This window comes from Bactrocera oleae, chromosome 2 (genome assembly GCF_042242935.1).
Source record: "Bactrocera oleae isolate idBacOlea1 chromosome 2, idBacOlea1, whole genome shotgun sequence".
NCBI lineage: Eukaryota > Metazoa > Arthropoda > Insecta > Diptera > Tephritidae > Bactrocera > Bactrocera oleae.
This window is the reverse complement of record NC_091536.1, coordinates 5890918-5907968: the sequence shown is the minus strand read 5'-3', so window position 1 is coordinate 5907968 and position 17051 is coordinate 5890918. Positions and strand designations below refer to the sequence as shown.

The window sequence follows — 17051 nt, the reverse complement described above, 5'->3', positions numbered from 1 at the left end:
TCTGTGTAACTGAAACTCTGAATTTTATTCGGTCATGGAATGCCAACTTGGTACCAATCTCCAAATTTTTGGTGAATGTTTTGTGCCGTTGTAGCTACAACAATAACAGCATACATTGTTAAGCTGTTTCAATCTAGTCCAAAATGATGCTTTCTGTAAACCAATGATGCTTTTCTTTCTTTTTACCTTCAAAACAACACCTACCACAACTTTGACCTAACGAAATGCACATCGCTTCCGCATTTTGAAATATTCTCTACATAAGAATCCCTATGGTTTGTTGTTAGTGCTTTGGATCAATCCGTTCGTGAAGTATTGCATTTTGAAAAAAAAAAGATAAAACTGAATTTGCCGCGTTAACGAATCACTAATTTTTGAAAAATAATGCTGCTGATGCCGTAAGGTTTTTCATTGAGTATTATCCAAGCCAGGCCTCTGTTGAAGAAAAGACCAATTGTACTACAAAAATGGTAAACATTATGAAGATAACTATAATCGGTGTATCCATTTCGAATTTTGCTAAGAAATATTGTGTTTTTTTTTTGAAAAAGGTACGAACTTTTCGTCTTGATTATAAGAGAGCTCTTGTTCAGCGATCTTATTACATATTTTTCTCAACCTCACTCTGATTTGGGTGTTTGTTGAATGTTGAGTTGATTTCATATTATAATTTTTAGGCCATTCTCAGAATTGAATTCAATCATGCTTTTAGACTTTTCAAGAGTAATTTTGTCACTCCCCTTTTCATCTTATGCATACATATATTTGTACATATGCATATTTTTTAATCTGAAGAAATTAATGAATTATTCACAGTAAATTTTATGAAAGTGTAAAAAGAAGATCATCTGTATTACGGTAAAGACAGTGACATAGACAATTTAGGAAAAATACTATAGTACAGTATTTTCATTACCCTTACTTCGACCCTGCATATTCGAAAGATATATATATATTTTCCATTTCTGTATTTTGGAAAACCAAATGTTTATCCCAATTTGTTTACAAAATGTAAATTTTGCTTTTGTGGAATAACGTTCTGGTCAGTGTTATTCGCCAAAAGTCAGATACGTTGAAATATACAAGTGGGCGTGCGCCCATTTGTAATTACCAAAGAGTGTGGGAGTTATACGTACATATGTATTCATATTTCTGCACGTTCTGCTGTGTAATCCACAACTATTGACTTTGATTTGGTGTATTGAAAGCACTTACCAGTTCGCGATTTATTAGACGAGAGTATACAGTGGTAAGTGCAAATTTAAGAAAACAAAATCATTCAAAACCGTCCATTTAGAACAATCCAATCTGTTTTAGACACCTCAGATCCCTTTCAATTATCTAGTTCATCAAGCTGAATTGTACCTTTAGTAGCTCTTTGCTTTTTATACACCAATTATAAATTTAATATCGAAATTAGCACTACTAAGGCCTTTAAAATTACTAATTGCCTATTTTTAGTCATAAAGCTCATCTTTAATTAGTTACCTGCCTACTACTTGGAACACCGATTTAAAAATAATAACATTTCTTTTCAACGGTGATCATCTTTCGAGAGCGCTCTGGTAAGTACTTAGCTTACAAAAAAAATATCAAAATTTATGGAAAATTGGCGTTTTATTTCTTAAAATAATCTACTTTTGACCTCCGAAAACAAAATAGTTAGTCTGCTGCGCTTCTGGTACAATTATATTGTATTTTTAAATAGCACGATTTGAAAATTAAAAATATTTTTTCTACTAATGGCTGAGTATATAGCAATGTATGGATATGATCGTTTTCACAGGCTCTTATGCATATGAACAGCAAAATACTATATAAAATATTTAATTCTGCCAACAGCGACCACTTTTTGTTTCAAAATTAAACAAAATAAATGCGTAAATATAAAGATATATATAGGTACACCACCAAGTATATAAGTATAGATACATTTCAAATAGCAGCACAATAGCGAAAGCTTTGCACGCCGGCCAACAAATACGAAATATTTGTGAATGTTTCGAGTAATTCAGCTATTTTTATAAACGAAATGGCAAAACATAGGAGGCAACCGAAGGAAATACACAATAATATTATTTGAGAGTGAGGAAAATGCGAAATAGCGAGTAGAATTAATATAAAAATACGAAAGAAAGCAATATGTTGAAAAATATAAAAAAAAAATTTTTTACTGACATATTTATGTATTTAGATTTTTTCAAAATAAGTTTTCAAATGTGCTAAATGTAAGCATCACTAAAAATGTCAGTTAGCTCATTTCGGAACAAAAAGTCCGATAAATATTGTATTTAAAATGCAATTCCGATGCAGCGTTTATTAAAATCGAAGCTTATATTAATAAAAGTGCAGTTTTCCTGACGGGTTTGGATATGATTTACTCCAAAAACAAAGAACGAGAAATCATACTTGCAATCTCAAGCTGTGGTCTATTCCCATAATATTCATTATTTAATATTAATAATAATGATTTTGCAAACAGCTGGAGTGGAGGGATAAGACCTTAACTTCTTCACTTCTAGCATGAAAGTGTTTGCTCGGGAACATTGTAACCACCTTGTTTCGAGTTTTAAGTTATAACTCCGAAATTTCTATTTTTTTAAATTAAATTTAATATTTTCTGAACCGCCTTTGACTCAAAAATTTCAATAATTGGCTCTATTTCTTCATTAGTTGAGCTACATTACTATAATTTACCATCCTTCAGGCAGTCTACATATAGCACTGATAATTATTGTATATCATCTATAACATCAAGAAAACCTACTTATATGCTGGTTTGTTTTCTTAAGTAGTAAAATTGTTGAACAAATTCTGCTTCTTTTGGCGTTAGAAATGTACCTTAGTCAGTTTTCAAGTCTCACTCTCGGAATGGAGCCGAATTAATATCTAGTCACTTTAGCGCCAATCTAAGCTACTTTGAGGTCCATGCTTCTACAGCAACAATATTCAAAGCTCTTCCTTATAGTCTTTCTGCTCATATGATGCGCATTTATTTCCTCAAGGTTTAATCTCTTATACTGTTAAAATATATCGACAAGGACTTGTCAAAATACTTGTAGTCGTCAGATTTTAATTCAGCGGTGTTCTTTCATTTACCATTCGTAATCGTGAATTCGTAAAAGGTTTATGGAACTCTACATTCAATGACGTTTTCTTCAAACGCCAATTTTATGAAAAAGAGAGGTTACAACTCAGCAGGCAAAGTAAAATCTCTGACATTTTTTTGACATGTGGTGTCATACTATCTGTCAACATTTAGAAGTTGGCTAAACGTATACCCACAGCTTAAGTGTATATATGTATACATAATGTTTTTTTTCAAATAGATGAACTCTTCTAAATCATATAGAATTAATGATATTTTCTGGTGGTAAATAGCATAAATGTTTCTTTAATTAAACTGAGGAATCCTTGGTTCTAGTTAAATACCTATACACGGCTGTTTTGGAAACGGCACAGAGATATGGATTTCTTTTTATATTTTGCTGCAACTATAATAATTAATACTTTTTATGAGTATTTTGCTTTAACGGCACTTGACCCACTTTCAAGTAAAACAATCGAATTTTGAATAGTTTTTCCAACCATTTTGACACGAAATGCCGTCAAAGTACATGTCATAGTTTTTATGCGTTAATTTTAATATATTCACATACATATAGATATGTACATAAAACAAATGTTCTTAGATTCCTAAATATTTTATATATTTTTTTCTTCTGCATCTACTTCTTACAGAAGCTGCTAGCATATAGTATCAACGGACGGAGCGATTCTGCTTGTAAGGAAAATTCAGTGTGGCAATTTTCATTTTTCCAAGCATACATTAATATCTAAACATCTACATATATACGCATATATGTATATGTATGGATATGTATTACACTTGCTGTATGATTTTGTGTCTAATAGAAAAAAAACATACACACTTGAGATCCTAAAGAGTTAATGGCAAAGGGGAGCATCGTGTGAGGCTACGTTATGGACCCGATCATATACTAAGTATCATATGTACATGTCGGAAAATATTTATGTAAATATATACATAAGTACATGTGTGTATGTATATAGGTATAATCAAATGTGTATATGTATATATTGCAACGAAAATCTACATACAGGTGTCTATGCGTGCGCAGTCATACAAGTATTTCCGATCTGGCAGGGAAATTTTTTAGTTGCATGAGTGGGGTAATTTTCAAAATGTAAGGGAAATTTTTTTTTCTTTTTGCATTCTACCAAGGCGAGAGCGCATTGAGTACGCAGTTAGCTACTAGAGAGCGCCATAAATACTTCTTCATTTCGAAATTTGAATTTAAAAAGTTTTTAGAAAAATGGGGAATTTTTGAAATGAGTTGTATTGAAAACTGAGTAGGAATACACAAATACATTGAATACTGCAATACATATACATATGTATGTGTATGTATACGTGCATGTAGTCTCCTTTAAATGTAGATTCTTCATTTATTGCGATAGTATACGTGTCTTCTCGTACAGTTCAGCCGTATAGTCGCCCAGTCGGTGAACGTTTGGGGGCTTTCTGCTTTGGGAAAGTTCGTCTTGCATCAGTGTTCTCGGGGTTTTGACAGCGTATAGTGTGTTTGGAACGCTAAGGTTGGTTAGTGGTGCTACGAGCGTTTTTAAGGATTTATTTAAAAAAAAAATATTTTCAAAAACGCAGCAATTAAGAAAAATTTTAAAAAACAAAATATGCTAAAAATATTTATTTAAAATGTTTTAAATAGTTAAAGAAAACTGAACATATTTAAAACTGACGAAATATCAGCGGTACCTGTAGCACCAAGTGGTGCAAATAATATTAGTGACTGAAAATATTTTTGGCTTAACGCTGAAAAACAAAATTAAAATTGAAAAGTTCTATGCGTGTGTGTGTGTATGTGCTGGTGTGGAAATGAAAATTATGAAGTGCAAACATATTTATATGCATAAATACAGCAGCTGAGCGCTAGACGTGACAATCTATAATTAATTTCAATTCCTTTCAGGTGAAATTAGTCTTTTTACTTCCATACATGCCTGCAGAAATACCAGAAAGTTATGCAGTACTCTAAAGATATTTCAAAAATTCATTATGCAATGCGCTGCGGTTGCGCGAAAATTTAGTTTTTCATAACAAAAATATACGCATTTTATTTGGATGCTGTTGAAAGTTCGCTTATAAGGAATTTTGTAACCGAATCGCTTGGCCTATGTGCCATACTTATACACATACAAACATAAATATTCGCTATGGTGTAGTAATTTTATAAAATTTTATTTCATGCACACAAAAATACATGCATACATATGTGCATATATGTATGTGAGAGAAATTTGAAAATTTGCTAGAAAACTTTTAAAATCGGTATTTTGAAAAGTTCCTGCACACACGCACACACACATGCACACGCAATCAGTACATCATACATATAAGACTACCATTAAAAGCGAAAAAAGCAGACAAACTCCCATACACACATGCATATATACATATATGTAGATATGCACGCAAACACACTCAGTAGTGTGTATGAGAATTCGCTCATACATACAAATACATTTAGGCGTTTAGGCATTTAGGCATTTTAGCGTGGGCTAATGATATAGCAAAACACCTGCATACCGTTAGTTTTTGGCATTTCTTCGTAATATACACATATATTATATACCATCTTTCTTCGGATTGTCAAAAACATTTATTTTTAAGTTCAAGCAACACTCACACAGCGACATGCATTGATACATATTACCACCTACATGAAAATATTTATTTTTTCTACACCAAAACTTATGCGCATAGCTCTTTGTAGCTGAGAGAGCTGTTATGCTCTTCCGACATAGTATTAAGTTCGTACCTGATCACCTCGTCAAAGCTATCGCCATTGTTTCGGCATTTATCCTTGAGTCTGTCGGCCGTTGGTTCGTCACGTCACCTTTCGTCGTTTCACGATTGAAAGTATGCAATTTCTTCGTATCTTTTTTACGTACACAAAGTATTTCAAAATTTTATTTTAAAATCTTGTATGTACATATGTATATACTACAAATATAAAATTCAGATCTTAAAAATAGACAGACTTAATGAGATCACTGTTAGTGGTACATAACAGGAAAAGCAGAAAAATATATTTTTTGGAATGTAATAAAAATCATATGAAATGTTGCTCTACAGCAAAAGCTTTGAGCAAGTACTGAAGTTTATTAAACTTAAACTTGGCAATGATGAAAAGTAAGGAAAGTTTAAATAACTTGATTTCCTCTACGGTTCGGTTGTTGAAGGGGGATATACAAAAGACACAGGATGTTTATACATAAGAAATATTTATATGCATAAAACTTGAAAAATAGCTTAAGTAGTCTTGAGTTATTTGGAAAATTTGAATTTATTACGCGCAATTTATTCGAAAGTCGACCTTGTGTTTAGCAAGCATCAAAGTACTAAAAAATATAGTTGAATGGCATACCAATATTTTAGCTAAATATCAAAATAATAACCACAGCTTAAGTCAATTTAAGATATTTTTACATTATACTGCAGTTATATCTGAATTATAAAAGCAACTTCAAATTGCGATTAACCAAATTAAAGAACTAATTACTAATTATTAATTTTAATTGCAAATTAATGTTGGTCAAAAATATTTGCATAATTTCAAATAAATGTATACCTATATTTATATGTACATATATTATTCATATGTATATAATATGTACATATAGCTCAATATATCTCTGAGAAAAATAATAATAATTAGGCAGCTATCAAATTTTCTGAACCTTAACACCTAATTAGCTCAGCTGAACCCAGATATATTAAACACTGGCGGTCAAGCCAACAATTGCAAAAAAAAAAAACCTAAAAACCATAGTCTTCCAGAAATATGTTCGTGACAGGAAAAGTAGAATCTAAAAATCTACATTCTAAAATTTCAAGCGCATTCGCATAAACAAACAGCAAGATAAGGCTATAAAAAACGAAATTTTCCAACCGCCCACACGATAATTATAACAAATTCACACATACCTATAAACACTGATTGGCGTTTCTACAAAAGTTTATTTTTAAAATCCATTTGCTTTGGCTGAAAGAAAATGCTTTCAAAAATATACGCTCGCTGAGCCGTTTGATCGCAAGCTTATGTGGGCGTTAGGGTGAGGCCAGAAACTTTCATAGTCTAGCATAAATCTACAATATACAATATATGTTTGCTTAAAATATAATTAATAAATATGAGAGATACATGCAAATATTTGTACACGAAGTAGCTGCAAAAACAGTAGGTTTTTATATGTGTTGCAAGTTTAATTAATATAAAAATAAAGATAAATAACGAATCTTTAGAGAGTGGCGAAAGGCGAAGATGATAATATAATATAAATATAAATTAATCAAAATGGAAAATAAAATAATTTAAGTCCTAATATTGAATGACTATAAAAGCCCATGCTCTGATTATTAACATCTTCCTTGATATATTGTAGACAGACTTACCAGTTTTATTACCTTCAAGGGGTTAATATTATTCAGATATTCATCCAATCAATTGGCCAATTGTTAATGCAAAAATAATAATAATAATTTTATTAACCATTTATTTTAAAAACTCAATCGCGGTGGTTGACTTGATTCACCATCTAAGGAGATTATAAATTCTTGTTTTTTCTTTCAAATATTTTGAGAATAATTATAGCTTAAAAAATCCGACGCAACGTATAATTAAATTGCAAACGCTTTTAAGGTTGGTCGAAGAAGATATATACATACATATTGAGTCTAAACTCTACCTTATTGTTATGCTACAATTATAAACTGCCTTGACAAGTTGAGTCAAAATAAAGAATGAAAATATTTTTGTGTTTTGATTTATAAGTTTTTTTTTAATGAAATACTTAGTGTGTATAATAATAAAAAGCATAGGAATTAATATATATTGTATAGCAAACCCACCCACATCTTATAAATCGTTCAACGGAGAAACGGTCTTTTATTGAAATCAAAAATCTTTTTTCAAATCGCATGAACTAATTAGCATTTTCATTTTTTATATATTTGCAGTGTTATTCTTCATTTATTTTTCCCTCCTCTTAAGTAAAACAAAAAAACACAGTCACCATGGACGCCATCAAGAAGAAGATGCAAGCGATGAAGCTTGAGAAGGATAACGCCATTGATAAGGCCGATACCTGTGAATCTCAAGCTAAGGATGCCAATTCCCGCGCCGACAAATTGCAAGAGGAATTGCGCGATTTGGAGAAGAAATTGGTACAAGTTGATGTTGATTTGGTCACATCCAAGGAACAATTGGACAAGGCCAACCGCGAATTGGAAGAGAAGGAGAAACAATTGACCACCACCGAATCTGAGGTAGCCACTTTGAATCGTAAGGTGCAACAGATTGAAGAAGATTTGGAGAAATCCGAAGAACGCTCCACCAGCGCCCAACAAAAATTGCTGGAAGCCACACAAGCCGCTGACGAGAACAACCGGTTAGTTAGTGCAATTCTAATAGCGGTGAAATATAATATTTTCTAACAAAAAAACTAAAATTCTTTACCTTCAGTATGTGCAAAGTATTGGAGAACCGTTCACAGCAAGATGAGGAACGTATGGATCAATTGACCAACCAATTGAAGGAAGCCCGTATGTTGGCTGAGGATGCTGATACCAAATCCGATGAAGTATCACGTAAGCTGGCCTTCGTTGAAGACGAGTTGGAAGTAGCTGAAGATCGTGTCAGGTCCGGTGAAGCCAAGATCATGGAACTTGAGGAAGAATTGAAGGTAATAACGGATAATTAAATATGCTAAGCATATGTATGTATATATTTAACAACTGAATTTTCTCTTAAATTAGGTTGTCGGTAACTCGTTGAAATCTTTGGAAGTATCCGAGGAGAAGGCCAACCAACGCGTTGAGGAGTTCAAGCGTGAAATGAAGACTCTGTCTGTGAAATTGAAGGAAGCCGAACAGCGCGCCGAACATGCTGAGAAGCAAGTGAAGCGTCTGCAGAAGGAGGTCGACAGGCTAGAAGGTATGTTTAGCAACAATTTATACTATGTACATATATACGGCCTTTTTTGAAAAATAGTAAAGGGTTTTTTGAAAATGTTTTGAGCTTTTTTGTATTCTAGAAATATTGAACAGCTTAACGAACTGCTTAGCTTCAACTAATTAACTGACAAGTTTGTTGGTTATATTGTATATTTTTTGTAAAAATTTATTAACATTTAAATATAAAATTTTGTATATATGAATTTATGAAAAGTTGGTAGCACTATTTTGTATATATTGTACACCGCGCTGGTGTAGTGTTTCCATATAATATTAAATTTTTTTTTTATTTTAATAATATTATATTTTTTATTAATATGTTTTAAAATTATTATTTTTTAATCTCTTTTTTTCAATTATGTTATTTCAAATATTTTTTTTGTAAATTATTACAGTATTAACTGCCATTAATGCTTCTTATTTAATATGTGTAAAAAAATTAAAATGCTTTTTGCAGACCGTCTCTTCCATGAGAAAGAAAAATACAAAGCAATCTGCGATGATTTGGATTCAACATTTGCCGAACTTACCGGATATTAAATATCACATATCACAAAAATATATATTTTTTTCGTATATCATTCACACAACTCCAATTGTAGTTTTCGAAATGTTTGCTTAACCAAAAACCAAATCGCAATTTCCGACATTCAAAAATGTACTTTTTCTGAAATACACAAACAAACAAACATTGATGCCACTGAATTCGTGGACATTGAAACATACACTGCAAAAAATAGGTTATCACACGTTTTACAAATCATCACAGAACTAATTTTCGGCCATATTACCATGTTATCCTTAATCAAAAGAGACAAACAAAAACTGCCACACCCCCACTCACTCCAAATACACTGTAAATATTCGCCCACACCACTAGTCACTTATCTATTTTTTTGGTAATTTCGCGTTCGTCAGCTGCGCTTTTAATATCCGCTAACCAACTACTGCTGAGTAAAAATCTTAATTACTGTGTACATAACAACAGCAAAAATAAATGCCAGAGGGCCGTTCTAGTGATGCTCTATTCTGTAAAATAATGTATAAAAGGTGATATGATAAGTTGAATGCATAAGTTTTAATTGTTTACACTCGTATGTTTATTTTTTATGTTGAGTTTTGTAGTGAATCGAGATCACAGTGCTTATGTTTATTTAATTTTCGGTTTCTTCTACGTGGTTTCTACTATGTCAAATTCAATGACAACAATCTGTCAATTTCAAATACGGTGAAATTTCACAACACTTTGATGGACAAGCCAAAAATGAATTTTTCCCATTAGGTGGTCAATTTCTGTGGAAAAATGTTGTCATAAATTGCTGTCAGCCTTTTTTAATTGAATTGACTTTGGTTGTTATTGAATTTGACCTACTAAAAACTGCACATTATGCACTATATTTAGTATATTTATGTACATACTTACTGTTGACGAGGTACTTTAGTTTTTTGCCAATTTTGGCTATATATTAGGGTATTTTTTGCACTTGAAAATAGTTGATTTTCAAATGTTAGGTTATTAACTAACTATTATATACAATATAAAAGTTGAGTAAATTGGGCTAATTTTCTAAACGTATAAAGAAGTATCATTGAAATTTATTTTAATAGCGTTTACACAACTTCAAATTGTTTATTTTCTATTATTTAAACCTGTAATTTTTTGTATGTGACAGATAATATCAACACTTTTGATCTATTTTGAAGTAAGCGAATGGAGTTTTCGTAGCATTATGTTCATAATTTTGACATAAAATCACTAGAAAAAACTAATTTGGAATGAAGCCCCTGGATATTATGAAATTAAGAATGACATCTTATTTTTGTTAAGTTGTAATTTGCTTGAAATTCGTTATTTTCGAAATTAGTGTGAACATAGTATTAGTAGACAAACAGTTCTCTCAGTTTCCCTGAAAATTTATCAGCAGTGATTTATTTATATTTTCATGCAGTCTAAAAATAAATAAAATTCTGATTTTTGTTTTTTTAATTTTAATAACGAGTTAGACATTTGTTTCCTGCCATATGCTCATTTTATTGTAAAAAATTCCGTTATTGCTTAAATTTTGTTGCTTTTCACACACTTTTGCTTGCATTTCTATTCCGTTTTAATTTGTTTTACAACTATGCACAGTGTATTTATTTGTTTGAATACAAAAGCAATTGCTTAAATATTTTTTTATTAATTTCATTTCACCTTCTATTTATTTAGACGAATTGGGCGTCAACAAGGACAGATACAAGTCGCTCGCCGACGAGATGGACTCCACATTCGCCGAATTGGCTGGTTATTAAAGTGTTCAAAAAGTGAAGACGACAATGCTTTTCTATGGAAAAAGTTTGCTTGTAGTGTTTTCGCTTTTGGAGTCAAACATCCATGTGCAACAACAATCACAACAACAAATTGTAACAATCTGTAAATTTAATATAATTGTATAAATGTTAAAAACACCAACAACATAATGAAGAAAAACTAAAATTTATAAAAAAAAAAAATTATTAACGACAACAACAGCAACAACAACACCTTTAATTGCTTTTTCATTTTTCTAGTAAACAAAAAATGCAACAATGCAATACAAAAGTAAATGGAGCATACGCGCTTTGAAATCATATTTTATTAAATAAATTTAACAAAAACAAAAAACATTTTTTACAAATTTCCTAAATTAACGAAAAAATATATATAAACCCACACATACATATATTTGGAGTGTAGTTTCGAGCAACTGTATAAATTAAATGAGATCTTTATTTGAAAATAGCTAAAACTTCAACAAATAACAACAATATTAACTGTCGTATCACAATTTTTAATGCAAAATTTGCTTTCATATTTCGGTTTAATTAAAGTTTATCTCTTTTGTTACTCGCTTATTTACATAACAGCTAAAAAGCATATTCATATGTGTAGAGAGAAGAGAATATTGTTCGACTTTGATCAGGAATATTACACTGGGAGAGCAAATGATAAATTTAATATTAAATATATTTAATAATAATAAAACCAAAAACAACAAAAAAACATTTAAAACATACACAAAGAGTTGAAAATCTCTATTTTTGGAGCGTTTATGTGATTCCATGCCTGGTTGGATAGTTTGTTTTGAAGACAAATTTAAACATTTCATATTTGGAGATTGAAATTGAAAAAAGATAAGAGTAAATTTGAAGACACTGGCCCAATGCGTTTCGTTTTTGCGGATTTCTCTTGCTGTGCTTTACATTGCAAGCGCTGTTAATTATAGGTTTCGTTTTTACTACTAAGAAACGCTCTAAGTGTAATAGAGCGGCAAATGTCAAAGAACTGTAAAAAATCCAATTCAGGTTCTTACTGACAGTTTGTAACACCCAGAAGGAAACATCGGTGACCCTTTAAAATATATATATATAAATTATCAGCATGACGAGCTGAGTCGATGTCCGTCTGTCCATCTGTCTGTCTGTATATACGCAAACTAGTCCTTCAATTTTTGAGATATCGATTTGAAATTTTGTTCACGTCCTTTTCTCCCGAAGAAGCTGCTCATTTATCGGAACCGATATCGACCCACTATGTCATATAGGTGCCATACAAACTGACCGATAAAAATCAAATTCTTGTGCTGAAATTTGTGTATTTGTGATTTATGGTAATAGTGCAAGGATATTCGGTGCAACCGAAGTTAACGTTTTTTCTGTAAATTAAGCCGTTTTGCACGATTTCACTGTTGATTTCTTTGATTTTTTACGCTGTGGATTCAATTCAAGGGCTGCAGTCCACGCAGATGACTGTAGATTGGAAACCGAAGTGTAATAATGGATCCATATTTCATTCAAAATTCTTTTTATCCTTTATTTAAATTACCAAAACATGCTGCTCTAAAAACGTCATATTTCATGAACCAATTGTCTGTAAGCTATGAAATGTATGCAGTTGTTGTGTGTAGATTAAGTTTCATTCATCTATTTAGTTTAATTTTCCTTTTATAGAATTCTTACGAACTTTTCCGTCTGCCTGGTGCATACGTGACTCTGGTTAATGATGTACTGGACAGCTTAGTTAAATTGGAGGGTTAGTCAACTAAACGGATTCGTTCTATTTCAATTGATGAAGGCTGTGCTGAAGAAAGTGCTCTCCTTGAAGATTACTTAATATTTTTAAATATTGACATACATAACTCAAATAAGGATCGAGTAGCAGAGTGTCTATCCAACATTATTGATTATCTAGATACTCTCTTTTATCAAATTATGAAGACGGCCAAAGTAAATAAAATAAAAATTTAATTTAGCAGTCACTTAACTGTTGGTTATTGGTCGTTATGCGGGTATTGCCACATAGTTTTTCCAACGCGTGTTAGTAGTATTTCTCTTATAACCTTCAACTCGTCAACAATTTGTTGAAAAAAGATTTAAAGATGGCCTCAAACAATTTGTGAGAGGAATTTTGGGAAAAGCCCACATTGTATAAAATGAATTTCAAACAATAATTCACTCACTGTTTACTGGTTAATGAGATTCGTAAGGCTAGGCAGTTTTTAATGTGATATTTATTTCTGTAGAATTGTATTAAGTGATATGTACACATTCATTTCCCATACACAATGTGTCCTATATATACAAAAATTGAAACTAAAGATGTGATAATAACGAAGACAATATTTACGCATTTTATAAGATTATTGAATTTAACAGCTTTCTAAATTCTTTTAAAATAAGACATTCTTCCCTCCATCTGGAGTGTGTAGTGGAGTCGACTAAGTGGAACGTGATTACACTCAAACATGGAGGTTAAGATGGAAAAACGCCTATTTTGAATGCCTCAAAGCTTCATACTATTGAACCGGTATAGAAATATTGGAGGATCGTTACAAAAACCATTAATATCAATTGAGAAAACGTCATAAAATTACTCCATATTTTCGTTCAAAACAACATTATTTCGTTGCTGGGCCATAGACTTTTCAGCCGACGTTGCAAATAAATCAAATAGTCTACTAACGTAGAATATGTGATTTAATAATTTTTAAACAATTTTTTTTAATAATATTACCTCCGTTATGCAAAACCTTTCAGACACGTAAACTTTAGTAAGTTTGTGAAGGTTCACTGCTTCCTCTTGTATCTGTACACTAACAGATGCCATTTAAGTCTATGAAATACACCACGGTTTACAAGCAAATAACTACAGAGTTGTCTTAATTTATTTATGGTTAGTGAGTTTGAGGTACCTGTGAGCCCGACAAAGTAATGCTAAAGTATATTTTTTATCGAACAGTAAAGCTTACAATTTCATCATGGAAATATATGTTACGCAAGAAGAACGTTTACAATTTATTAAATTTTTTCAATCAAAATAATCGTTCCCCAATTGCAAAGTTAGAAGATTCGATAATTTCAAGAAATTGTGACATTGAATGGCCTCCAAGAAGTTGTGATTTAACACCATTAGACTAACCTAACAATTATTTGAAGTCATTGGTCTTGAGCAATAAACCAGACTCTCTTCAAGCTTTAGAAGTCAAAATTGAACGTGCTATTCATGGCATACGACTTGATTTAGTAGAAAAAGTATGAAAATTGGGTTCATCCAATTCGTTCCTGCAAATGAAGTCGTGGAGGCCATTTGAATGATGTTATATTCAGAACTTCTTTGTATCAATTATACTTCACATTAAATAAAACACATTTGAATTTCCTTAACAATTAGTGTGTTTTTAAATCCTATCACTCTTATTGGAAAACCCTTTATGTACATATGTTAATATCAATTGGCATCACAAAACTTGTTCGCTGTTAACTAGTGTAGTTGACAACATGAAGATACATCAAAGTAGATTGTCAACAAATTCGAAAACGTATACATAAATTTATCAATAACAGCAATAGTCAAGTAAAAGGGGTTTGCAAAAACCCAACCACCATGCACATATACATATGCACATACATAAATAAATTTTAAGTGGTAAAAGCATAACGGAAAGTGGGATGGGTATATTATGAAATCAAAATAAAAAGCAAAATAAATTACGGTAGCTGGTAGCCAAGTAGTCGCAATGTCAGGTAGAAAATAACAATTAAAAAACAATTTTATGCGAATGCAAAATATGTTACAAAATATTAAGTATAAAATACACATGTACATATATATTGCTAGTTTAATTTTAGTGCCGACTTTAAAGCATATAAGCAAGCGGCTTGATAAGTAAAAACCACTTCGATCTGGTGGCTATAATAACGGAATATGTACATAAAAGAAATTAATTTAAATGTCATCCATGTTGTCGAACGTTAAACGCCAAGTGGCCGTTGACACATTGAATGATGAGCGCGGATTGGATTATTAAAAAAGTGCCAGCTGTTGCTGTTGCCAATATGTTTCTCCACATTATTACATTTCAGTTGGGAAAACACGGTTTATTTACATAGGCATTCGTGGAAGATTACAGGTAGTCATTTAAACAAGTTAATTTGGCTAAAATTTGGCTAGTAATATTATTTTTAATCAAAATTCGATTTTATTATTTATTATATAATGGTCACTATCGCGGGTGATACCCACTTTATAGCGTTTTTCCAACGATTGGATACCATTTTTGTAGTAAAAAAGAAAAAAAAAATTGCTTCAAAATAGACCTCTGTAGAAAGTTGTTGTAACGGTTATCTAGTCCACGCTTGGGTGGTAAGTTATAGTTTGTTACTCGAGGTCATCTAACGGCAGGTCCAGGAAACGAGCCGTTTCGACGGGGTCGGACCATAGGGAAATGGGTGTTAGATGAGTGGGGTTCGTTGGGCATGTAAAGTGGTGGTTAGTGTCATGCGGAAACTCATTGCATGTCGGGGTCGATTCTGGATAAGTAGGAGTTTAATCTGCTACAGTATTCAGAACGAAGATTTACGAGGCAACTCGAGCTCTACGTCTGCGATGGGTGGTGGTTTGACTCCTAGTACGCCATTCACTGAGAGGGAGTCGATGAAGGTGTTGATGGCTCCACTGTGAATGGCAGTCAGTGCTTGTCTAAATTTCGTTGCGTCCGAAGTCTGGTCGGCGTACTGTCTAATGTCGTCAACGTAATCAAGAAAGGACCTCTTGATATTCCTAGGAGGTAGTTCCGCTTCAAGCATACGACTACAGTTTCTACGAAAACATCCCAGCGAAAACTGCTTGGAGAGGAGCTCGTTATGTTCCTTAACCGGAAGCATACGGGTCTCCCTATTGAGGTGTTCTATTGGGGACATTAAGAGGTATCCCGTGATAGTCCGGAGTGCAGTGTTTTGACAAGTCTGAAGCTTCATCGTTTGAGTTGACTTTGTAATGATTTCGTCTGTAACATCCAATTTTTAACGTTCACAGGATTCATCGACATCGAGTACTCTTGTGGCCTCTACGAAATTTAGTAAACTACTCGCGACTCGTACGTAACTTTTTAGTTTCACCGTATTTTTTATTTGTTTTAATTTTTTTCAAAATACCAAAATATTCGTTCCCTAAAATACTATAGCTTACTTACAACTGTGAAATGTATGCTAAAGTCTTTTGAAGGTTAGGTCTAACTAGAAAACGTATGAATTATTTTTTGTACTCGCCCTCCTATATAAACCATACCAACTTTTTAGCCTCTCTGGAATTACGTTAATTATATGACTTGATAAATTATACAAGATTTATGCTGCACTCTGGAATGAAATCTAAAAAAATATATGCATAGATATACATTTTATTCCCGATTAAAATAAATTTTCCAAAGACAGTCCCAAAAGAATTTAATTGTATAATTTTGTTGTTCACTATACGCATATATAATATAAAAGAATTGTATATAACGGAGTGTGTTTTTGCCTCGAGTAGAGAAGTAACGAATCGTACACGACTTATATCATGGAAATGCAAAGTTCTGTCGTTCAATAAATGATAGTTTAGTGTTAAGAAAAGCACAAGACTTTAGGAGAGAATTGGACTTCATTTTGATACATTTCTTCACGATACCATTTTAATTTACATATGTATGTAAAC

At 32.0% G+C, this 17051-nt stretch overlaps 1 protein-coding gene and 1 long non-coding RNA gene across 3 annotated transcripts; both read left to right on the top strand.

Annotated features, from left to right (window-relative positions):
- Nucleotides 1-876: 876 nt before the first annotated feature.
- On the top strand, nt 877-4030 carry LOC118682968 (uncharacterized). The gene is made up of 3 exons (XR_004978772.2): nt 877-1249; nt 1462-1565; nt 3742-4030. It is a non-coding gene; the product is annotated as an uncharacterized lncRNA (long non-coding RNA).
- Nucleotides 4031-4467: 437 nt separating this feature from the next.
- On the top strand, nt 4468-11588 carry Tm2 (tropomyosin 2). Of its 2 annotated transcripts, XR_004978764.2 has the most exons (6): nt 4468-4620; nt 8063-8493; nt 8568-8787; nt 8861-9038; nt 9516-10108; nt 11268-11588. XR_004978764.2 is itself a non-coding variant. In XM_014235884.3 (5 exons), the coding sequence occupies exons 2-5, from the start codon at nt 8120-8122 to the stop codon at nt 11348-11350; spliced, it is 855 nt and encodes a 284-aa protein (XP_014091359.1). In that variant the 5' UTR covers nt 4468-4620; nt 8063-8119; the 3' UTR covers nt 11351-11588. The 2 variants fall into 2 exon arrangements, 1 of the variants encoding a protein (XP_014091359.1); XM_014235884.3 differs by lacking the exon at nt 9516-10108.
- Nucleotides 11589-17051: the final 5463 nt, after the last annotated feature.

Excerpts from the sequence above, each read along its gene's own strand:
- Tm2 (XM_014235884.3), top strand. The coding sequence starts at position 8,120 with ATGGACGCCATCAAGAAGAAGATGCAAGCGATGAAGCTTGAGAAGGAT. Across the intron at positions 8,788-8,860 it reads AACTTGAGGAAGAATTGAAG|GTTGTCGGTAACTCGTTGAA; the intron begins GTAATAACGGAT and ends CTCTTAAATTAG. Across the intron at positions 9,039-11,267 it reads GGAGGTCGACAGGCTAGAAG|ACGAATTGGGCGTCAACAAG; the intron begins GTATGTTTAGCA and ends CTATTTATTTAG.